Source organism: Oryzias melastigma, linkage group LG16 (assembly GCF_002922805.2).
Source record: "Oryzias melastigma strain HK-1 linkage group LG16, ASM292280v2, whole genome shotgun sequence".
Taxonomy (NCBI): Eukaryota; Metazoa; Chordata; class Actinopteri; order Beloniformes; family Adrianichthyidae; genus Oryzias; species Oryzias melastigma.
The window spans coordinates 6,178,078-6,203,196 of record NC_050527.1 but is presented as its reverse complement, the minus strand read 5'-3'; the positions used below and the strand labels follow the sequence as shown (position 1 = coordinate 6,203,196).

General features: G+C 37.1%; 2 protein-coding genes across 3 annotated transcripts; both read left to right on the top strand.

Moving 5' to 3' along the window:
* Positions 1–41: 41 nt before the first annotated feature.
* Positions 42–8,290, top strand: tnfrsf1a (tumor necrosis factor receptor superfamily, member 1a). The gene is made up of 10 exons (XM_024267848.2): positions 42–446; positions 1,841–1,942; positions 2,051–2,150; positions 2,835–2,960; positions 3,050–3,205; positions 3,282–3,360; positions 3,931–3,977; positions 6,657–6,823; positions 6,898–7,015; positions 7,092–8,290. The coding sequence occupies exons 2-10, from the start codon at positions 1,874–1,876 to the stop codon at positions 7,388–7,390; spliced, it is 1,161 nt and encodes a 386-aa protein (XP_024123616.1). The 5' UTR covers positions 42–446; positions 1,841–1,873; the 3' UTR covers positions 7,391–8,290.
* Positions 8,291–10,721: 2,431 nt separating this feature from the next.
* Positions 10,722–25,113, top strand: plekhg6 (pleckstrin homology domain containing, family G (with RhoGef domain) member 6). 2 transcript variants are annotated; one of them, XM_036216076.1, is made up of 15 exons: positions 10,722–10,878; positions 13,739–13,952; positions 14,924–15,049; positions 15,274–15,405; positions 15,674–15,769; positions 15,845–15,895; positions 16,121–16,270; positions 16,623–16,733; positions 18,407–18,556; positions 18,630–18,764; positions 19,044–19,163; positions 19,260–19,392; positions 19,476–19,591; positions 21,124–22,508; positions 22,598–23,121. In XM_036216076.1, the coding sequence occupies exons 1-15, from the start codon at positions 10,859–10,861 to the stop codon at positions 22,629–22,631; spliced, it is 2,973 nt and encodes a 990-aa protein (XP_036071969.1). In that variant the 5' UTR covers positions 10,722–10,858; the 3' UTR covers positions 22,632–23,121. The 2 variants fall into 2 exon arrangements, with proteins under 2 accessions (XP_036071969.1, XP_024123515.1); XM_024267747.2 differs by lacking the exon at positions 22,598–23,121 and adding an exon at positions 24,519–25,113 and having other exon boundaries at positions 10,725–10,878.
* The last annotated feature ends 6 nt before the right edge of the window (positions 25,114–25,119 follow it).

Sequence of the window (25,119 nt, the reverse complement as noted above, 5' to 3'; positions counted from 1 at the left end):
TTTTTTTTTTTTTTTTTTTAGAACTTTTATTGTTTTTTGGGGGAAGCTATAAGTGAGGGGCTGCTTCTGGGAGAACTTTTTTTTCTTTTTTCAGACGGTGTGACTCCTCATGTTGGCCTTTCACCTTCAAAGTTGGTCACCTGTGTGGATTCTTAATGAGCTGACATGTCAGGTCAGGCACATGCAGACTAGTTACTCCCACGCGTCTCTTCAGATTGTACGGCGGCCTGCATGGGCCTTCTCTCCAACTGCATCACATTCCTTGAAATGCGCTCGTGACGCAGCAACTTCCCGTCTGAGTCCGCCTCCCCGCAGTTCTCACTCTTCGTCGAAACAACTGCCCTGACACCGCTCAACTTTAAGGAACAAGACGATTATTTGAACTATTTTAAAATAACGATTAAAAAGAATAAAGACCTTCTCTGACAGAGTCAGCGCTCGTCCAGGTGAGTGAGAGTAACCTACGTCTGTAGGAAGAGTCGATTCATATCGGCCCGTGGGCGTTTACGTGGTGAGCTCAAACCGAAACACAAAAAAGTAGATCGGTCGGGTATAGATTTAGAGCACGTCGACGTTTGCGCACACATGAAAGTTTTTTCAAAGTATTGATGTAACTCTTCAGTGTCATGACAATAAGTACTCGACGTGGATTTTTTAAAATGATTTTTTGTGTACAATTTGGGCCGCTTTTGGGCGAGAAGTTGTACAACTGCAAATCAAGTGGCGCATTAATCTAACTGCATTTAAAGACGGTGGACTCGTTTTACCCTCATTAAAAATCCTAATTTTCTCAATTTTAAACACGTTAAATGAACATTTTTTTGGTCTAAATAATTTAAAATAAGAGTTTCAGTCTTACCTGTTGTCGAGTTAGTTTCTCTTTATGCATAAACCTGCTGAGAAAACCACAACTGAGTACATGAAGGAGGCCACATCCTCTCTGACAGGAGAGTTATCTGCATGAATGCTATTCTTATTGATTTAAAAATATGTGAAATGCAATTAAAGTGAATGTTCTATACTGTACAATTACATTAAACCAAATGGGTTATCATTATGTTCTTCCCTTTAGGTAGGTTACCGCTTTACACAAGGTTTCGCAACCAAGTGGCCAAGTTTAGTTTTGTTGTCCTGCAGTAAATCGTATTAAAAGACACTCCAATTGGGGTACAATTTTGTTTTTAACATTATTGTAGCATTTTTGTCATGATTTATACAAAGAAAATTAAGCCTAAAATTGTGTTTCTGAGTATTTCTATATTCAAATTGCTGTTATTCAGGAGCATATGAAAAAATATAGTAGGGAAAAGCTTTTAAATGTGACATTATCCATCAAAAGCAAGCCATAAGCTTCCCTGCTCTGCTTCATTCTGATGCATCCAAATGCAGACAAACAGATCCATGTACATCTCCGTTTTGCTAGACTAAACTGGTATTTGGCTCAGAAGTGTACAGCTGGATAGCTCTGATATTACTCGCCATTTTTGTTGCACTGTAATGTCAGCTTGGGGTTGTTAAGGGCTTTAAGCTAGCGTGCAAACAAAAGGATGATGGGAACTGAGGGCAGGCTTACTCCCGACCAATGGTCTCACCTACAATTACGAGGTGAATTTTTAATGAACTCCTGCCACTCTGCAGAAACTATCTCCTAGGAAATAACTATTACAGTTGTCTATTTTGGCTAAAATAGCATAATCATAATTGAAAGACAACTGGGAACACTTTTAAAATAGATCAAAAAATTATTGAAGAGGGGTTTTAAACTCCACAGCATTTAAAAAATATATGTCAGAAGCAGCTAGAAAACTATAATACGCTTATATATTGTATTATTTTCTAGGTGGCATCAAATGGACTGAGGAAACTTCTTGACATGGAGGGCTGTGGGCTCCAAAGAACATGGAACAAAAAAGCCTGTGTGGGAATCTTGCTGCTTCTCATGGTAATTAAATACAAAAAAGCATCTAATAAAAAGTATTTAGATACAATATGTGAAGAGATCATTTTCTGTGGAAAATAAAGCATCATAATGCTATATGTTTTGTTTCAGTGCACAATTGGTAATGGTGTCCCAGAACCAAATCAGCAGGAGTGTCCAACAGGGGACTACCTATCAGAGAATAACATATGTTGCAATAAATGCCCCTCAGGTACCGTATACACCATATTTTTTTTACCACCTTATAAGTCACTCTGGGGTATAAGTCACAGAAGCCAAGAAATCCATAATTCATAAGAAGAAAAGAACACAGTTTTGGGGGAAATGTATTTAACAAAATACAGGAACATTTTATCTCGAAAGGCAAATCCTAATTACAAAATAGATAATAATAGACTGAATATATGCACGCTTTACAACTAACAGTAGCAAATTGGTATTTGTTTAGCTTCGTGAAACAAGAGAAATTGAGTGTCTAGGATATTAGTGCAACATATGTACAATTATTCAGATAACATAGCATAAAGAGCTAATCTCTTTATACCATTTCACCTCACTAAATCCATAGAATTCTTTATTCTCTGTGGCGCTTTTGAGCAACTCTGCCAAGCCTGGTGAGTGGTGCTTCTTTTTCTGCATTGTAGCAAATACTGATATACACACTTGCAGCGCCCTCTAGTGATTGTTGGTGGGAAAATAAGGAACCCATGAACTTAGTTATTTTGAAAAAAAACAAAAACATTTAAGTCACACAGAGTATAAGTAACACTCTCGGCCAAATTCTGCCAAAATCCTGCAACTTATACTCCGAAAAGATGATGCACATCAACAATATTGCTCAGTGAGTTCTTAAAGTCTTATTTTGTTTTTATGTGTGATTTCTTTGTGTTTTCAGGCTTTAAGCTGTTGCATGAATGCTATGTTGAGGGCCACAGGAGTAACTGCACGCCTTGTCCTGTTGGACAATACATGGACCAGATAAACGTTTACCACAACTGCTTCCGATGCAAATCCTGCAAAGGTACAGCAGCTTTACCTTTTTGTAGCTTTCAAAGCCTCGGCTGATGCTTCAGTGGATTTATTTTTGTGCTTTTCTTGACTTGCCTGCAGAAAGGAAACATGAAGTTGAGGTGTCACCCTGTAGAAGAGACAAGAATGCCGAATGTGCCTGTGAGGATGGTTACTACAAATCTAAAATAGACTCGGAAGCATTCGAGTGTCTCAAATGTTCACAGTGTAGTCCGGATGAGAAAGAAAAGCAGACGTGTAAGTCTAAAGATCAGTGAGTTTTAGAAAGACATCTGTTTTGTGTTCAGTCTAAAATATCTTCTTTTTTACGCAGGTACACGAGACAAGAACACTGTGTGTGCGTGTAAAGATGGCCACTACAGAGTAAAAGGGATCTGCAAACTATGTGAAAGGTAAATACACCACAGTTATGTGCGTTAGTTAGCCCCTTGTTTATGCAGTGTTGCCGTTTTTGGGTCTAATTTAGGGAAGCTGCTTTTCAGAACTGAAACTTGCAGCTTAATTCCGATTTTAGTTCATTCTTTCCTCTTGCTAGCAATACTGGAGAGAAGTTGTGACACAGTATTGGTATATCACATGATAGTTGCTCAACTGCAGTTTGTTTTATTTAATGTTTTAGTTTAGTGCCGACTAGGTTTACACAAAAAGAACCTAGTCTAATGTCCAGATTTATAGAATAAACAAATATTAAAAATATATTGTTTTGACAGTTGTATTAAAGACAGAAAAGAAAGCTGAGGAACTTTTTCAGAAAAATGGAAACCCAACTCCCCAAAACCTCTAACTTCCTGTTCATAGACGTTCATTAATCTGCTTCTGTCGCAGATTTTGGTGGAATTGAAGCAGAAGTGTTTTTTCGCTCTAGATGTTGAAAACTCATGCCACCACTTTGGTTTGAGCACTTCCTCTGATAACTGGCTCCTTCCTCTCCCCGTGTTAAACATCCACTTTGCTCTCCACAGTTGCTCAAAGGAGTGTCAACATCTCTGTATGCCCCCTTCAACAAAACGTGAGTTGGTCCCACTGACATGAAAGTTTTGCTCTGATGTACTTGGGCTTTTTTTTATATCACAATACAGTTTTTTCCCTATATCAGGCGATAATATATATTGTTGTCATTTTATGGCCCAGCCCTATGATGTATCACTGTTTATTATCCACTCTTTGTATTCTTAGTGTCTGTGTTGTAGATTGAATAATTTTGTTTGTTCTACTTCTTCCAGTTCCTCTTTTGTAAAGCAGTTACACAGAACATTTATCATTTGCACACATGTATAAAGATGCTCATTTACACCCCAGAACAATGACTTCTCCTCAGAGTTTTCAAACTGGAGCATCGTCAGTCTGTTTACAAGCTTTAACTATGACCTTCAATAGTTTAGTTGGATCTATGCTTTCTATTCTAATGAACCAACGGGATGGAATTTTGCTGTTCTTGTTTGTTTTATGTGTTTTGTTTCTTTTTAGTGTCCTTTTTCCTGTTTGTTGTGATTGCGTCAGAGCAGGAACCAGCTAAACATTAGTTTAACTGACCTGTATGACAAATGAAACCAAATAATAAAGTTTGTTGACATCTTTTTCTTTAATTGAGTTGCTCAAATGAAAGGAGGGAAAAATCCTCCACCTCTGCAGCCTTCAAGGACTATATTTAAAATAAACGTTGGGGGTTTTTGGATGGTGGTTTTTCAGTCTCTCCAGGATCTTTAGGACATGTTTTAGGATTGTTGTAGCACAGAAAGCTTGAATTGTTTTCTAAAAAGTTTGTCTAAAAATGCCTGAACAAGATAAACATTTATTGAACACACTAAAAGGATTTTTTTTTTCAAAACTTTGAAAAAGTAACTTTTATCTAAATATAGAGTTTAAAAAAGGCAGGAATATTATTTCAGAATAAATCATCTTAAATCTTAAATAACTTTCAATATTTTACTCTCCATAAAAAAACTTTTGTCAAAGTTATAAAAGCTACACATTAAAAGAAAAAAACGCTTAAATTTCATTGATTTGACAAATTTCACTCATAAATATCCCAAAAGATTTTGATATCCTGTCAAAATGATCCAAACATGAACATGCTGCCAAACAAAACAAAACCTGGAAATAAAATATAGCTTATTTTTGTTAGCAAAAAGAACTCAAATCATTTCATTTTCTTTGCTCTGTGTTTTGTCTTCAAGCTGATTTACTCAATATTGTCCTTAATTACTTTATCCGTTTATGGTTTTTTTTCTGCCCCATGAGTGAGAGGAAGCAGGAGGATGATGACATCCTAGTGATGTGAAATTACATGTTTAATAAAGAAGCTAAAAGTCAATCTAATTGATCTCTCAGCCTCCATGATCATAGTGTTGCTTCAATGTTATCAAGATGTCATCGGATCATTATTAATAATAAAATAAAATGATCTGGAGGACCGGATATAATTACTCCACGGTAATAAAGCTATAGGAATTTTAAAGTGATATAATATTTTTCTGGTGAAATTGTAAGTAACCCCAATAAAAATCCTCATGTAACAATGTCTTATTTTAAAATGCAGTTTGTGTTTATTGAAAGGGTAATTATAAAATGTAAACAATTATAAAGAAATAAAAGCAAAATGTTTATTTTATTCAAAAATGACAAACATTATTTTAAAGCAAAAGCATTTTTTTTACTAGAGAAAAAAAAGTTAACACTTTTATTAGTTTTCCTTTGTTTAAATAAAACATGTAACAAAAAAGTTCTAATTATCTTAAACATTTTATTTTAGTCTACTTTTCAGTTATATGTTGCTGCTGATCATTTAACCATAATTCTTTTTCTTTTCTAATTATTAATAATTAATTTATTTTTTTTTATTTCCTAAGTCAAAAAAATGGATTAGACAACAAATACTTTATTAGAAAACATTTTTTTTAATTTGTTAAAATTGAACTTTACATTTAAATATGCCTGTTAATATGTTTTAATACTTTATAATTGTATAATTTGCATATTTAGTGTTTTTGTTTACATTTCCTTATTAATAGATCACGAGGTCTTCTATCAAGTTGACGCAAAACATGTCCCTTAAATCTTATTAAATGATCTTATATTCCACGTAAAGAATTAGATTTTTATCAAACCCCTCGCGATAAATTCACTCATCTGCATTCTTTGCACACGACTTTTAGCTGTTTTCCACGTATGGAAAAATTCTCTTAATCTTTCACTTTTGTTTGTGCTCCAACACAACTTAAAGAACACAACAGTTCACCTCCACTGTCATGAAGAATGACTGGAAACTGCTGAGCTCTGTCTTTAGCTGAGATTTTTGTTGATAAATGGGAGATGTTATCAGCCATGTTGACATCATCGTCTCAAGGAAGTGGGGACGTTAAATCACGGCGTAGCGGCACGTCTGATTGGTTAGACTGATGGCCTTTATGACGAGCAGGAACAGTTTAAAGGTGGATTCAGAGCGATCGGATGAAGTTTTATCATTGAGATAAAGTTGCAGGAATCTGTGTCATCGTGAAATCCTGGAGGGACTGACTTTGTGTAATGCTAAAACATAGTTTCTCTGACATGTTTCTAGATATGCAGTCTTTCCTGTTCTGACTCCAAGATGTTGTGATGATTTTTAGATATTTTTTTGGAGAAGGTTAAAGTTGTGACCATTCGGATGATGATTACTAACATTTCATCTCTTTGGTTTCTTTTGAAGCTCCTGAGCCTTCGGACATTCCGGTTGTTGCTATTATTGCTGCCATTACAACTGTGGGTCTCGTCATGGTGGCTTTGGGGGTTTTCATCACCTTCATATTCACGAAAAGATTTGTAAAGAAGAAAATGCCGAGTCATGGCATTCAACCGAGAGACAGTTCCATCAGCGTAAGTAAAACTGTTTGCATTGGTGTTGCTTTAGCTTTGTAAAAAAGTGACAGTTGTATCTTTTCTCTTTTTAGGAACATTTGTTTGTGGATGTGGACTCTACAGAGAGCCAAGTAGAAAGTGTTCCTCAAAGCCCTGTGGAGGAGCAAGGCCTGCAAAACCTGCCTGACTGTGTCCCGCTAGAAATAAGGAGTAAGTACAGCGGGTTGGTGGTTTTGATTTGGAACTAAATTTCATCTATCCTAACACCGATCTCCCTCCCCTGCAGTCCCGGACCTGATCTACACGGTGCTGAACTTTGTTCCTGTCCCGCGAGTGAAGGAACTGGTGCGTTCTCTTGGCGTGAGGGAAACGGTGATCGAACAAGCGGAAATGGATCACCGACAATGCCGGGAAGCTCACTACCAGATGCTGCGGGTGTGGGCCGAGCAAGGCTCCCACGCAGCTGGAGGGGGTCGAGGTGGCATGCTGCACCTTTCGCTGATGGAGGAGCTCCTGGACAAACTGAGACAGATGCACCTGGGCGGAACGGCCGAGGAGCTGGAGACAAAGTACAGCATTCACTGATCCTAGAGTGCCTGCAGAGCTACTTAGAAAGCTTTGAAACCAAGTATCGTTTTCCTCTTCACGGATGGCTTGATAGAGTGCTAGGGTGCTGCAAGCAAGACTGTGCAACAGCATACGAGCGGCTGAGGATTTTCTCACCCAGCCAAGCTTTCACTATGAACTTTTCAATGAGAAGGACTCAGAAAAAAATTCACATATGTGGTCAGTATCGTTCTTCTAATCTCTAGCTTCTTTTTATATATAAAACATTAATACTGAGATGAAACACTCCTGATTTTTAAGCTACAGCTCACTGCGCTTACAGCAGAAAACACACAGAAACTGCTCCTTTAAAAAGAAATCCACCAGCATTTTTTAACCAGCCAGACATTAAAAAAAAATGTAAAAGTACGAACTAGTTTTAGTTTCATGGGAAACTCTAAAAGTGTATTTTACTAGATATATTATTGCTGTTTATCCAAAAAAAGTGTACATTAGAACAGTGGTCCCCAACCTCCGGGCTGCAGAGTTTAAAAAAAAAAAAAAAAGAATTTTATTAAGAATCTGATTCTGTTTTATTTTGGAAAACTACTGGATTCTCCCCACTACACACAACTTATTCTTGATGCATTTTAAATCACTCGATCATGTTTTGAGAATACATCGATTACTTTTTTATAAAGTCTCCAAGCTAGCAAAGTTAGCAATATTTGGAAAATTTCTTTTTCACAGAAAAGACTGAAGAAGAGGCTTTAACTTCAAAGAAAAAATAAATAAATCGGCATTTAACAGACAAAAACCAGGAATCTTTCCTCCAAATATGGATTTATTGTTCCCACAGACAGTAATGATAATACTTTATATTCAGCAACCGGCTGTCAATGTTTTAAGGAGGCTGCTAATAAAGTTACTCACACAATACCTTTTTTTTTTTGTATATATACGTTGCACCTTAAAAATCAGATGTGGATGAAGTTGGCATCCTTTTTTTTTCCTTTTTTAGCTTCTGCTTTGATTGTTGTAGTTGAGGGAAAATCTATATCACATTTCAATGGGTCCTACATCAAATCTGGAGTATAAATAAAGTTTAAAGCAGCCGCAGATATTTTAGAGCATGTGTCAAAGTCGAGGCCCGGGGGCCGGATCTGGCCCTCCAGTTTGTGTTGCTACCGGCCCTCCAGATTGTTATTAATGGCACTACGTTATCTTGTGCTTACTAACTTTTATAATTTTAACAAAATATATTTTTATGGAGAGTAAAATATTGATAGTTATTTAAAGTTGAAGTTGATTTATTCTGGAATAAAATTCCTGCCTTTTTATTATTCATATTTACGTTTAAAAGTTAGCTTTTTGGACTGTTTTAGCATTTTCTAAGATTTTTTAGGCTATTTTGGAGTTTAGCTAATATTCAGCTACATTCTAGCTGTTTTGGCTAACCTAAGTTTTATTTTTTTAGTTTGTTAGGCTAATTTGGCATTTAGCTAATATTTTAGCTGGCTATCAGTATCAGGGTTTTTGGCTATTAGCTACAGTGATTTCAGCTATCGTTTTTAGCTATCAATTTCAGCATCTTCAGCTATCAGCGCTAGCATCTTCAGTGGCCAAATTCAGCTTACAGCATTCACACTAGTATTATCTCAAGTACTGCTATATATCTAGTTTATAATTATGTAAAAAAGTTACGGTTTTAAAGTTTTAAAAATTTAGTTTTAGTTTGTTCAATAAATGTTTACTCTGTTCGCCCCGTGACCTAAGGTGTGTTTTGGGTTTTGGCCCCTTGTGCGATTGAGTTTGACACCCCTGATTTAGAGGTTAAGAGACACTGGAAGCTAAATAAAAAAAATCTGGACGCCTACTTTAACATTGTACAGGCTGGTCTGTGAAAATAAAGGTTGGGGATCACCGTGTTCGAACACACAAAGTATTTAACCAGGAAATTATTTTTTAGCTGATTTACATTTTTCTTGGCAAATTAAAAGTGTAGATTTTGTAAATCCAGAGGAAATATTTGTACATTTTGTTGATCAAAATGGTGCCTTTTCATAAAACAGGTGATGTATGTTTAAGATGCGCTTCCCTGCAGGAGAAAATAGCTGAACGTGAGACGGTGCTGCAGATGTGCTGTAACTCTACTGCCTTTTACTGTCTGCTCAGAGATGCTGAGTTTTCAACAATCAGGGTCAGGCAGAGCAGATTTATTTATGTGAACCTTTCACACACTGGAGACAAGTGTTTTACAGAAAAAAAAACGGCAGCTTTAAGCTTTAAAACCAGAAAACATTTGAGAGACAGAGTTTAGGTTTCTACAGTAACCAGCAGACCTGCAGGGCTTCTGGGAAATGATTCATCACAGAAAGTAGGACTTCTTTAAAGCAAACATTCCAGTATAGTATGTAATTGTGCAATATTTAAGTACATACAAGACAATAAAGTAACTTGTGAGATATTTTTTCATTTCTTTTAAGAAGTATCTACTGTTAAAAATCAATTTCATTAAATGGTGACTTTTTAACCAGTGTCATAAATTCTATTGTTAATGTTTGATAAGCAGCACCTGCTTTTTCTAATGTAAAATCACGATGTACTTTATTATAAACTGCAATGTTTGTTGTCGACTGTTGTGTGAAACGACGGACAGACCCAGCTGAGCCTCGCAGGCTTTTCCCAGGCACATTAGCATTCCTGTGAGCCCCATCATTTGAGCATTATTCCTGCCTGCTGTGAAAAACAACAAAAACCAGGTCACGCCTTTTTGTGTCGGTTGGTCTTCCACCTGGCAGCTCCTGCTGTGCCAGTTTAATCTGCACATTCAGGTGTTAACCACAAAGTCCAAAAATGTGTGATTTTAATGCACATTTCTGCTGTTTTTATAAACTTTTATCAATAAACTTTGCAGTAAAAAAGGTTGTGTTGTCCTGTGTTTTTAATGGAGGTGGGTTCCATAAAAAGCAGAGAACGGTGAGCTGAACGGTGCCTGCTGCCAGTCTGCATTCCAACCTTGAACATTTGAAAAGCTCTCCCACTTCCTCCTGATTTGACCGCAGATGTCTCCTTCAACCCGCCGTGATCTTTTGTTTCCTCGCCCTCCGACCTCTCAGCTCTTCATTTTTGCCACCAAACGCCTGACTTCCAGGTGATTTCAGATCGGTCACGCTGCCGTGTGAGAAGCAGAAGCCCTTTCATGAGAACATCCTCTTCTTACCATGATTTCCTCCTTTCTGCCTGAGTTATCAATAAACCCGAATGACGAGAAGGTGCAGCGAATCAAAGAGGTGAGTCACTGCCGCTGCTCCATTAGGGGTTTGCTCTGCAACACATTAACCAGCCACCAACAGGCATTCGCTGGCTGCAGAATCCAGTCGTTCCAGTCCAGCCAGTTGCAGATAGCAGGGTGCAGGTGAAAGAAGACAGGGAGGGACCTATCACAGCCGAGAGAGGAGAGGAGGAGAAAGCAGAGAGAAACCAAAGATGAGTGCGTGAATCAAAATGGACCCAACCAAACACAGGTAAGCCGTCTGGTTTTATCGGGTGCTGGTTTCAGAATAAGCTGGAGTGGAGTGGTGATGGTGAACGGTGTTGTGTGAGTCCTTCTTTTAATTCACATTTCTGTTTATTTTCACTTCTGTGTGGCTTTGATTTGTTTGTGTAGATTTGGTAGGAAAGTCTTCCATTAAGAATAATAGTTTTATTTACATGGATCAAGCTGTTGGAACTTTATTTTGACGTTTTTTGGGGGAAAGTATGGTAGGCATTGGAGTGCGTCTGTGAACAGGTATGACCTGCCGTCACTCCTGGTTGTAAACTATGAAAACATCAGTGAAGTATTAGTTTTTTTATCTGTGCTTCCATCGTTGCTGCCATGACAAACTCTTAAATTGTCGAACTGGTGACTCAAAGTTGCATCTTTTGAAGGAAAGCATAATTTGGATCAAACAGCCATTTTTTTGGCTGAAGTTTGGTAGGCGATTGGCTGAGACGCAGCAGCTTCCTGGAAGTCCGGATCAGTTCTTCAAAGGGGAAAAGCTTCAGTATGATGTGCTGCAAGTTGATTCCTGGAGTGACAATAGAGTCTGCATATCTGTGTAAAGGGAGATGTGAAACTGTGCAAAACTCTAGCTCAGTTACCAGTTGAGCCGGGCTCGGTGTGTCAGTGCGGCCTGCAAAAGGGCGAAAAAACACTGACTCACGAGTCAAATATACACACTTCTAACTTACTTCCCCATAACCCTCAGCCAGCTTGCTTCCATTGTTGCGACCAGACTTCTGCTTTGTTTTTGTCTTGGTGGTTCAGAAGTTCTGTGGGGTTTTGTAGACAGGAGAAGTAGCAGAAATATTCACATTTGTATTGTTGTAAAAATGAATGCAAACTCTTAGGATCTGGCAGATGCTTCATGCATCAATTAATTTGAAACTAGAAGAGCTCATCAATCATTTCAGTGTTATATTGGGAGGGTCAACAGATGCTGCATGTAGCAACATGTCTGTGACTCATATACATCCAGGAGGCAGAGAAACAGCGTCATGCAGCTGCATCCAGCCAATTCTTTTGCTTTTAGGAGCTCATTTGCAGAACTTTTCCTTTATATCTACTGTTTTATTAGTGCTGCCATTAATGCTTTTTTTCCTAATATAGAATTACATAACATAAACTGTAAAACAAAGCCAGATTTGCCAGTTTAGATATAAGAAAACATCAAACAGAGCATGGGTGGAGCATTCTACTTTTGTTAAGGGATAAATGAAGTGTGTCTTTGCCTGTGAGCATTAGTTGCTAAAAAAACACACAAAAAGGAGAAGGGTTTGGATTTCTCACAGCTGAGAAACTCCACCTGCCACTTGATTTGAAATGAGAATTCTGGGTGGAAATGAGGATGCTGAATAATTGAACACGAATATTTTGTAAAAACATAAAGTCAACATCCCCATTAAACCATGAAGTACACGCTTTGTATTTGTATTCAAGGGAAAATGAGCAGTTCTTAGACTAACAATGCATCATATGGGCGATTGTTGTTAAAGTTGATTTAAAACTGTTAATTGTTTTGTTTATCAAATCATTTTTTTGTGTGTGATCTGGTCACATTAGTAAGAGGTTCATGTTTGTTTTCTTGTTGAGCTTTTGACACAAGAAAAAAAAATATAAAAATGACAAAGTAAATTCTCTCTTTTTTTTCAAAATTAAAGTCTGATAGTCAATTAGCTATAATATGGCTTTGCTAGCATGTTAGCTGATAAAACAGACAGCCCATTGTTGACTGTCCTTCACAGGATTCCACATGAATACAGTACAAATTAAAAAAGATGCTATATTTTCACATAGAAATCCTAATAATATCAATCCATCCATTTTTTAAAATCTGCTGAAAATCCCTTTTGGGGGTCATAGAGTTGCTGGAGCCTATCCCAGCTACTGTTAGATGAAGGCAGGGTTAACTCAGGTTATCTGTCTATCAAGTCGTCAATCTTCATATTAATCTATAATCTCTGGACATCTTATTTATCAAGACACAAGAGCTTAAATCTTTCAGAACGCAAGCTTAAAAGTGATTTTATCTATTTTAATAACCTATTGTTCATGTTTTTATTTATTTATTTTAAATTTAGTTGTTTTCTACATCTTTATACATATATATATATATATATATATTTTACTTTCCCAAGCCATTTTTTTCTTATATTGTGTGATGTTTGATTCATCTGTGTATATTTTCTTATTCTGAAAAATAATTGTGTCTCTTTTTTAACCACTCCGATCATCCTTTGATCTGTTTTAAAATTGTTCCCAGAGGTCTTTTAATTGTGATTATGCCGTTTTTAAAAGCCAAAATAAAAAGAAAAAAACGTTTTTGGACATAGTTTCTGGAGAGCCACAAGGTTACGCGCTCTCCCGCTATCTTACAGCCCCTCATGACCCCAATCTAACATTAAGGGTGCAACAGAAATAGTGAGCAATATGAGAGCTATCCAGACACACAAGCTAGAAACTAGTTCAGACGAGGAAAACAAAAGACATTAATAGATTTATTTGTGTACAAGTGGATGCATCAGAATGAAGTGGAGGCCTGCCTGTATTTTATATGTATCAAATACGCTCTTTAATTAAACAGCAACTTTGTATGTCTGCTCCCTTCTCACGGCGATTTGAATGCACATTTTTAGATTAATTTTCTTTCTATATGTCCTCCGTCCTCAGAAAAATGTCACAAGACTTTCAACATACGTTTAATTCATTTGTTTATTTAATATCTTAGATATATCTGAAATAAAAGCCTAAGAAAACACTTTACTCCCATCTCATTCAGCCAATGTCAGATGTCCTTCTTTTTCATGCCTTGTATTCACAAATAAACGTGTGTTTCTCCTCAGCTATTCCTCAAAAGTCCTGTATGCAAACAGGGGAGGAGGGACGGATTCACCCACGGAGGAGATGGTGCAGAGTTTTGATTCTGTGAATGGGGAGATGCAGGCGGATGCAGAAAGCAGAGAGCCGGATGTGCTGGATGGCAAAACAGCTGCAGATACCACCCTCTACCACAAGGGGTCAGCAGAGAAAAACAAGTCCAATACGTTCAAAAATCAGGTCTTAACTATTCTCATATTACTTCTGTGTGTCACAAAAAAAATATAATCTTTTACTAAAATGTATATATGTATACTTTCCTATATAAATATGAACTGTTTTTAATCTACACATTAATTACAGTTTCCACATTTCATTTTTGTGTAGAAAGTAGCAAAAAAGTTGGTTATCTTTCACTTTGTGTCTATACATTTCTTGATCATTTCGAGCAACAATTTTTTTTTTTTAAATATTGTGTTTCTGTTTTGCTTTGTTTCGTTTTCGTTTCCTTTTGTTTGGGTTTGGAATGTTTGTTTTTTCTTCGTCATCGTAAAACAAAAAAGATTCCCACGCTTCAATGAGGCATGAAGGTCTCGCCATAGTTGTTTCAAATTTTACTAGAGAGGACAGTAAAAAAAAAAACAAAAAAAACAAACACCCAACTGCTGCATTTTAAAGGACTCATGCATCTTTCCTTAAAGAAAATGTTTCCATTGTCTTTGAGCTGAAGTTGCTTTTTTATTACAGACTCTCCTCTCATTTCATCAAAGCAGCCAGCACTGTCATATATTTCATTTATTTCTCTCTTGTGGGGCAAATAATTTGGAAAAAGTGTTCCATAAATACCAAAGTTTGATTTTTTTCATCATTAGAACATGAATCTAATTACGTTCTCTAAACAATGTTGGATCTTTTCCCCTAAAATTCTAAAATAATTGACTTGTTTCAAGGATAAAAAGCCTCATCTATAAAAAATTTTGACATTTTTTGACTGTCACTTTATGTTAAACTCCTTGTATATGTAACAGAGTAAACACAATATTTGTTTTCTTTAAGAATCTCTCTACCTTCATCGTACTAAAAATGATATTTTAGTGAAAAAGGCATTAAAAATCCGTTTTGCTTTGAAGTGAACTTTTTTCCACATGTTTTAAAAATGTTGTTTCTCACTTGAATTTCAAAGCTGACCAGCTGATGTGTGTGATTTTCAGAGGAAAACCAAGCAGAAAGTTGTTTCTGACTTTGGAACGGCGAGCAGGGGAACTTCATCTGGAACCAAGGCCAGAACATCCCTGCAGGGTCTGTTCAGCCCGGCAGGACCTGACAAAACCACAGAGGTATTGTGTTGTTTCTGGCTCATCAAACCTCATTTTCATCATCTGTGAATCAGATATGAACGCGCTCCAATTCCATCCGCCGACTTAAATCAGTGCAGCCACACTTCACTGGCATACTTTCCATAAACCACAACCTGTGCATACATTTTGTGGAGCAACTTAATCAGATCTTCCTGTTTTTTCCTCTTCAGCTTCATCATAGTTTGCTTTTGCTTCCTTTGCAGAGCCAGCTGGATGCGCTGAGGCAGGAGCTGGAGGCCTACACTGTGCCAGTCAGCCTGAAATGGATGTGGAGAGAAGAAAGTAATGGAGCCACGCTAGAGAAAAGCTGGACAGATTTAGTGCAAAATCATTCAGTAAGAGCTCTTTTCTGTGTGCCTGACTTAATCATTTTTAATGTTCTGAAGAAAAACACAAAAACTATGATGTTAACAAGTCCTTCATTATTACTTTTTAAAAATTATTCCATTAAAAATATTTTTAAAATGTTCAAATTGGATTTTTACTACAAAGAGAAAAAGAAAAATACAGATTTATTGTTGTTAAGGTTAAATTTGTTTAAAAAAAAAAACATTTTATACATTTTAAACATCTTTAATGACTCAACCCTCCTGCCGTTGTCAGACAATGTCAAAGATGCAGAGGCACCAACAGGAGGCGCTCTGGGAGCTAATCAGCACTGAGCTCATCTACATCAACAAGCTCAAGATCATCAAAGATGTGAGGTGTTAGTTTGTAGAAAAGGGGGTTTTCAGCTGTTTTTTTTTTTAAATTAAATACATGTATCTCTCACAGCTGGTGATTGCTGCTCTTCTTCACCTCCATCAGCGTGGATTTCTGCAGGAGGTCAGTCTGCACAACACACAGCTTCACTCTGACTGGAAATGAATCAAAACATGTAGATTCATTTTCCACTGACATCCTCTCGAGCTGAGACATACTAAAACTTGTGATTAGGATGGAACATGCTGTGCGGCATATTTTTTTTTTCCACTCAGATGTCGGAAAATAATCTCAGAGCAGGGGAGTTAAAGCATCGCACTGAATAAGGTTTTGTTTTGACTGTCACAGGTGAGCCCCGACCAGCTTTTTTACAACCTCCCCTCCATCCTACAAGCACACCAGCTGTTCTGGCAGGAGGTGGTTTACCCCATGGTGCAGGAAGTACGGCAAACAGGAAAACCTTTTGACCCCATGGGGCTGGAGGAGGGCTGCCGGCAGGTATGAACCAACAGTCTGCAAGTTACAGTCAACACATGCACTCCCTGAAGTTTTCCTATCTATGCACACAAGTAGGGACAATTCACACTGAGCTGCAAGGATTGGACTTCAGTTTGTGCTCCATAAGTTGAAAATTAAATACTAAAACATCCTTTTGTTGAAGATTTAAATAAACACAAACTTATATCGTAAAAGAATTTTACATTTTGAGCCAAAAAGGTTTGCTTAACCTTTGCATTAAAAACATTGCATGTTGTTGAATCAGCATCCAAATCTGTTGTGAAATCTCCAACATTTCCAAAATGCTGGAGGGGAATTTCATCGTCTGCCTCTTGTTTTATTTTGGTTTCAGTTCCAAAAACGCTTCCTGGTCTACCGTGAATATTGCTGGGAGGAGGAAAACAGTCTCGACTTCACACGCAGGCAGATGGAGAGTAACCCACACTTCCAGACTTTCATTCAGGTAGAGGAACATGGATATGCATCCTGGGACACAATGTGAGCCACACCACTGTTGTCGGCTGAATTGACAGTCGTGAGACAAACTGGTGAAACCTGCGACACTGCGCAAGTCGGAGAGGTTTCTCACAACCTTGTGGGTGACCTGTGACAGCTATTTCCTCACTAACAAACCACTTTTTGCACCAACGTCTTCCCCAAATGATTCAGTGTTCTTGGTTCCCACATCATAAATTTAAATTTGGGACATTTATGGGAAATGTTAAAGACACTCCAACAAAACCATATTGAGCTTCTGGCAGTGCAACATGATAGGAAAAAAGGTGCAAATTTCATTTATAGCGACATTTTTTTATTACGTTTTTACCATGAAGTCGGTTAAATATTTTTAAAAAGTTAATAAAGGTTACAACATTTTTATCTATAATTTCCTTAAAAAATGTTTTCTAAACAGATTCCATAGAAATGCCTGGCTTTGCAAAGCTTCACTGACTTCTGAAGTTTGTATTTTCCAGTGTAGAGAACAGTGGAAAATTTCAGGCGAATTTTTCCTTTTTAACTTATACGTTATTAAAAAATGAATCACCAGCAAGAAGTTAGACTGGTTAATCAAGTTTTGATCAGTAAATCTTTCTCCACAGTTGTCAAGAACAAAAGAGAAGGCTTATACTTCCTCTTTGTGAGGTTGGCGTTAAAACTCAAAACGTAAACCTCCAATGAAAGAGGTTAGTTTTAGTATCTGTCTCTGACATGATATTTAGCTATTTAATTAAAACCTGTAAGTTTCTGTGAAGGATCAAGAAAAGAGAAATATTTTCTTAGTTGCTGTACGGACTTCTTATTTCACTCATTTTACCACATGAAATATTTAAAAATGATTTTTAAAAGACCAGTCTAACACTAAAATATACAAAAGCCACACTAATAAAAAAATGGAAGAAACTAATTTTTTCTGGAATATTATGGAGTGATTTTTGTGCCACCATTTGCAAGCAAAAGTAACAGTTTTAAGATAATTGCAAAAACAATGTAAATTCTTAAAAAATAAACAATCATAATTTGCAAAGAAAAATATGTAGTATTTGCTTTCAAAAACTTTTTCTTTTGCTTTCACAAATATATTTGCTTTTGCAGCACAAACATTTTTCAAATTGTTGTGCCTCCTCTCAGCTTTTGCCCTATCTTTGATTTTTCGTTGATCCGTTTCTGTTTAGTGTAATTATTTTATTTGGCCAAAACTTTTTTATTTTGGAACCCTGAGGAGCAAATAAAAAGCAGGAGCTTAGAAAATCAAACAAAAGACGGTGGCCAGAGGCGGAGCTACAGGGGAGCATGGGGGGGAGCTGCCCCCTCAGCAAAAAACTCCCCAATTTTTGAGTCAATATATGGAAAGTTTTAAAAAAAAGTCAATAATACAAGCTCTTTTAAGCCTTAATGATAGCACGTCAGCTAAAAGAGCTGCTGTTTTAATTTGATATTTAATACTTTTGTAATGGCTGTTCCCATTTGCCCCCCTACCAAAGACTTCTGCCCCCTCCTTCACCCATATTAAATGTTCCAGCTCCTACTGCCAGTGGCTAACATTTTCTGAAACGATATTCACATCATGAAAAGTTTTAATTATACATTTTCTGAAAAAAACAATTTTATTTTAAATAATTTTTCATCTTGGTCCAGTGGGTGGAGAATCACGCTCAGGGTGAACGGATGAGGCTGGGGGACATGCAGGCCAAGCCTCACCAGAGGATCACCAAGTACCCGCTGCTGCTCAAGGCAGTGCTCAAACACACAGAGGAGCCCCGTGTGCAGCAGGCACTCCGAGACACGGTGAGTCTCTGATTCCGCTCTCCCATTGGTCCATTTGAACTGGACGCTCACAGCTGTCCGTGCTCCTCTGCAGTTATCCAGCGTGAACGTTTTCTTGGAGAGCATCAACGATTACATGCAGAAGAAGGATGACGAGCTCGCCCTGTACACCTCTGCCAGGAGGGTGGAGGGATACGAGGTGGAGGGAATAAATGAAGAAATTGACAAGGTAATCGGCCTTTTGTGACGTTGCATGACTTAAATTACCTGTGTTTTTGGTCTTTTTTTTAGGATTGCATGATTTAAAGTAATGTTTCTGAAGATATTCATGCTCTTTTTTTATTGTATTGATTTTCATTTGCAGTTTTTTTTTATTATTAATTTTAGTGGGAGTTTTTCTGAATTATACATTTTTGCATGTTGTTTAATAGCTGTTTGCATCCTTTAGAAAAGAAAAAACTATAATGCATTCATTGTAGGTTTTTTTTTTGTTATTTATGGTTGTCAGTGTGTCCAAGAGATCTGCAAGTTCAATCTTGAATGCCCCATCAGAGGTGTGAGTCCTGAAGTGGTGCGTAAACTTCTGCTGGAGGAGAACCTGAAGGTTCGAGTCAGAAAGGATCAAAAGGTGAGCCTATCCTGAGCTCTCAGATTCAACACTTAAAAATATTGATTCGATCTGAACTCATTTTTTTATTTTCCCATCTTCTCTCTTTCCACGCAGCTTGAGGTGGTAGCTCTACTTTTCTCAGATGTTATTCTTCTGACTAAAATCCAGAAGAGAGGCGAGGGTCTGAAGGTGGTCCGACCTCCTCTGGCCCTGGACAGGATCGAGTGCATTGCTCTGAAGGACGGCTGTGAGTTTCGCTCTCCCCCTTCTTGAAGGTGGACCAAAACGAAACGTCATGTCATCTCAGATCTGTCTGTCGGCCTCCCGTAGGTTCGTTTCTTCTGGTGGAGGTGGGTGAGCTGCAGAGTGTGATGAACGTCCTCATTTTTGTCGCCAGCACATCACTAAACTGCTCCAAGTGGGTCTCCACCATCAATGAGGCAAAGGTGAATTCAACCACTGAAACTCTTTTTTTTAATTCAACATTTATGGTATGAAGAAAAGATGGATTATTGTTTTTTTTAGATTTGTAAGGATCAATTCCAAGAAATTACTCTAAAAAGTGAACATTTTTGTTTTCTATTTTCTTCTAAAAATTGAATCTTAAATAAAAATTGTAGCCAGATTCTCCCCCATTAGTTAAGATTCCCTCTGAAAAAAGTTACATAAAATTAAATAATATAAGAAAGTATATTCCGGGATATACTAGTAATAAAAAATTACAGAATCAATTTGATTCGATTAACCAGAACCTGGATCGATTTGTTTCTGATTTTTTAAATTCTTTCGATCAACTCAGTTCAATTAAATTTTTCCACTGTTTCCACATTTAGACTCATTTGTTTAGAAGTACATCAATAATCTACTATATGTTTTGAATTTATTTATATTAACATAAAGTGTTACATGGTTTCTAAAAAGGAGTTCTAAGAAAAATGTTAAGATCATTAACATTGTAAACATTGTTCTGCCTCTCCTGGAGGGCTTTTTAGTTTGGCCACTAGGTGGCGATTACGCTATAGCATTACACCTCATTCCAGAAGAAGAAGAAAGTATGAGCAAAAAAAACCAGTGGTTTAGATCGCAAATGGTTACTTTAAAAATAACATTTTCCTTAAAAGACTGTAAAATATATGCTTATTTGAGTATTTAATATGTTAATTTAGTCAGCTACGTCTGTTTACATCAACCGTCAGCATTAGCCGTCCTATGGGAAATTCTATTAAACGTTAGCATCAAGCTAGCGAACTTTAGTTTTATGTGCTAAATTAATATCTATTTTCATGGATCAGTTATTGGTCTATAAAGCTTAGATCAATTCAAATCGATTATATCAACCCAGCCTTAGTAAATACCAGATGAATATAGTAGATACCAGTCCCCAATTTGGTATTAGTGCAGATGCCTTTTTTAAAAGCTTCCTCTTTAGTACTTCTTATGTTTTATCACTTATTGTTCTCAGTATTTTGTTACTTTATGGTACTTTCACTGGTGATTTCATTTTATATGAGTGTCTTTTATGTTTCACTATATTTTATGTATAGTTGTTGTGTTTGTATTTGGACTTCGAGTCTGTTAATAAATATCTATGAATAACTACGAAGTTGCATTGGCTGTAGGCATAAAATAACACATCTCTTTAGGTAGGATCATTTTTGTAGACAAAAAGTGTGTTCTAAATTTCCATAAAGTGTCTTAAAAGTAATTTTTAAACTTTTATTTGGAGTTTTTGTTCTCTAAATTCAGGGCATTGTTTCAGTTTGGATGTATTGTGGGATGTTTGAAACCACAATAAAATCCATTTCTTCTTTACATGAAATTCCCAAGAATAACTTCTGCTCTGTTTTTTTTTTGTTTTTGTTTTTTTTTTTTTTGTTTGTTTTTTGTTTTTTTTGTTTCTAGCCATTCTAAGCAGAAAAGCAATGCTCACTTAAATGCTGCAACAATGTTTTATTGAATGTATGTTTATCATTGTCAGGAAATGCTGAAGAACCTGAGAGAGCTGGAGACCAACAGACTGGAGGGTTTAAGAGTACAACAGGTGGAGGCCAAAAATGTCACTAAAAGTGAGGACATAGAGATTAAAGTACCTCCTAACAATACAACAAATGGGTCTCACAAAGCAGAACTAGAACTACCCTCTGAAGAGGCATGGACTAACTCCTTTGGACAACTACTCCAGAACTCCCTGCAGTTGAACCAAATCCGTAAATCAGGACGCAGGAGTATTGGAGGAGGACAACCAAACCATAAAGAGCAGGACGTTTCATGTAGAAATCCACAGAAAGAGGAAAACAAAATGACAGAGCCTGAGAAGGCGACCACCGGCATGTGGAACCAAAGAGAAGAGTCCGCCCCAAACTCGGATCAATTCACTCGCCGTAAACCTGGACATTCAGTAAGAAACAGCTCTCTGAGACGATACACCAGAGTGATTGATGAACTTCCAGACGTTGACTACCCAACAGAGGAAGAAAGCACTTTACAACTCAACTACAATCAGCAGTTCCAAAAATGGGGGTCTTTGAGGTCAGATTTAGAACGGAAAATCCTAGAGAGGAAAGATTCCAACTCGCGGCTTGCAGTGCAGGATGGAAACAGAAACTCAAGTCAGTCAGAAGGGTTGTCTATAGATCCTGGTTGGTCCTCTAAACAACTGAAATCTCCTGAGCTTCGCAAGAGGAGGTCACTCAACTCTATTCCACCTCTTCCTCAACAAACCTCCACGCAAGTTTCAGGACAGAATCCAGCTGTTTCGAACAGCTCCTCAGACTCTGAGTCCGGCCAAAATTTCAAGAGAAATTCACTTCCTGCTAGCTTTGGTTCAGACCGTTCAGACCCGCACAGAGTGATCAAGCCGAGCGCCTTAAAGTCCAACCAAGACCAATTTGTAAACAAAGCCCGTCCAGACCTCCAAACACCTTCAGAAACTGAGGATCTCCAAAATAAAAAGCCCAAACCGAAGCCTCAGAGACGCTCTTCTAACCCCAACATTCCCACACAGGAAAATCTTCGTGCAAACTCCAATAAATTCTATGCAACCTCCCCACCTCAGCGTCCGCCTCCATCAAAAACCAATTCAGAACTCCCAGCACTGGAGGGCCTTTTGGAAAGAGCAAAGGAAAGGGACAAAAGCGGGATAAAAAGAGACCGAAATTTAAAACCAGTCTTTTGGAGCGCGAGGTACTACCCTCCTTCCTACCCAATGAGCCCCATCAGCCCCAAACCTCCCAGGATACCCACTAAGAAAGACCCAGAACCAGAGTGCAAGGAGGTGGAGCTGACGAGACGCAGAGCCATGGCAGTGAGTCAAGGATGGAGGGAGCAGTTGGTAGATGGGGATGAAGATTGTAAAGATGGGAAGTAAGTACGACAATGAACAGGTTGGTTTGTCAATATCAGATCCCTTAATGAACTATAACTCTAATGGTTGGCTTTTAATTTTCCTCAAGTGCTCTGACTTCTGCAGAGAAGTCACCAGAGTGAGCAGATAGACCAACACAGACCACCAACATGTGAAAAAAAAGACCTAATTTATCTCAAAACTCTTTTTAAACTCTGAGCTGATACAAAAACAAACAATGAAGTGTTTAAGTACTGCAAAAACTAAAATAAAAAAGCCTTGTTTTTCATGTCAAGCTTAGTAAACCTGAAGATGATAAACTTTTCAAAACAACACCAAATTTTAAAATATTCCGTCCTGCCATGTGATAGTCTAGAGATCTGTCCATAGAGAGCTACAGCTTCCTAACAGGGATGACCCCTTGACCTCGAAAAGGATACAACAGGTTAAGAGGATTTCTTTTTTTCATGGATGGTTTATGGTTGAGTGTGGGACAGGAGCATGGGGAGTCAAGGTTTCATTCGCAGGGGCGCAATGAACCTAATCCACTGATTGTCCTTCAGATCCTTCACACTGCTGCCTAGTCGTCTAGCCATAAGGGGACCAAAGCCTGGATCTTTCTATCTTCATTTTGCAGAAATCAGTTAAATGAAAGGATAGAATTTGGAGTTTTTCTATTATTTTCTATTATTTCATGATTTTTTAATACTAATAATAGTTTACCCGGTGGATGTATCAAAAAGACTTGTTCTTGACTCTCAAATCGCGGCCAATGGCGTGCATGACGTCTTTTGCAAGGGTCTATGATTCCTGTCATAATACATATGACTAATATTTATCAAAAAGGCATATATTGAGCATAAGCTCAGAAATTCTAATTGATAATGCTTTTATTCACTATAATTTTCAAAAAAAAGCTTAAAAATACTTCAGAGTTTCTTTTTTTGAAAAGTTCTAGTGTCATTCTAGTTTTGTTCTCAGGAAATCCCATAACAGACATTAATTTGATATTTTTTCCTCTCTTCCTGTCAGGTTAGCTGAGGTAGACTCATTGTTTCTCTGCTTCATTGTGGTATCAGCAGACTGGATCTTTAAAGCTTTAAAATGTGTGAAATGTTCTAGAGGTTATGCTGTTAAACCTAAGGTCAAAGGTGCACAAAGCAGCTGTTTCTGTAACCTTTGTTTCAGACAAAATATGAAGTGTTTTTAATAGTTTTAAAAGATTTCATGACACTATCTGAACTTCTTGCAGCAACCTGTCATTCCTTGCATGTGCAGTATGCAAAAAATGTGGGTCAAGTTCTCTGAAAGCTCTTAAATGTATCTTACTCCTGATCAGACTTTAATCATTCTTTTCAAATCATGTGACGGAGTTGTTTTTATCAGCAGATGTTGAAATGAATTGTCATAGTTGGTATCTGACAGGCTGTTTTGTCAAAATGGAAACTTCTTTTAGTTCATGTTTTTAACCACAATTCTCTGTAACTATAAGCTTTTAAAGGTGTTTTTTTTCTTATTATGAAACATGTTCTTTTTATTACAAAAATCTTTTAAAATACAGGTTAACATATATCAAATTAAAGAAGTGATGTTTTTTAGCAAAACGTATTTCTTTGAGGATTTTCTTAAAGACTTGTCTGCAATTTGTGCATTATAATTAAATTTTAATGAGTAAAAACACCTACTTAACTGATAAACGGGTTAATTCTGGCTACATTATTTAGATCAATATGAGTGTTGAGTCTGAAAAAAATTTGCCAAGTAAGCTATTTTGACCTGTTTTCATGAGATCTACTGTTAACATTCTGTTATCGTTTGACCCCATATAAAAATTAATAATTCATTCAGTGGTTGCACAGTCATATTTGCCATCGGAACATCAGACTAGAACACTCGGATACCACATATTTGAATAATTTTAATTTGTTTGCTCAACAAAAATGTTGAGTTTTTTCTAATTTTAATTCATTCTGATGGAATTATGAAAAAAACATGAAATAACTTTCTAATTTTCTGTTCTGATCCTTTAGTTTGGTGTTTCTGGACGGTGAAAACGTGGACTGGACGGGATGGTGCTTAGATGATGACGAGGTCATGCGCTACTTGAGTCCTGGAGACCACAGCGGCGACAGACTGGAGGGGATCAACCGATCCATGGCCGAATGGGCCCATAATGAGTTTTCAGAGCAAGATGACGGAGAATGTAGTCAGGTGTAACTCGGCATTCGCACGGCTACACCTGAGCCACACAGTCGCGAATCAAAGTTTAGCATGTAAATATTAATATTAAGATAGTAGAAGTTGCATTGAGAAGAAATGTTCAAAGAGAAAGCTAATCTGTAAAAAATAAGATTTATATCCAGATCGTTTTTTTTTATATATAAATAGTTCAGGGTCTAGAAATGAGATGTCAATTAAAATGCAACAATTTATTTGTAATATATGTAAAATGTTGTAATATACCAAGAATAATACATGTATGTGGCTTGTGTTTTTTTAATACACACTTTCCTATTTTATTCAAACTGCGCATTTATACAGCAGCATGATCACTGTTTGTATACATGTGTGAAAAATGGCAAAACTCTTATAAGTGCACTTTATTTATGAAACATTTAAACAAATCCTTAG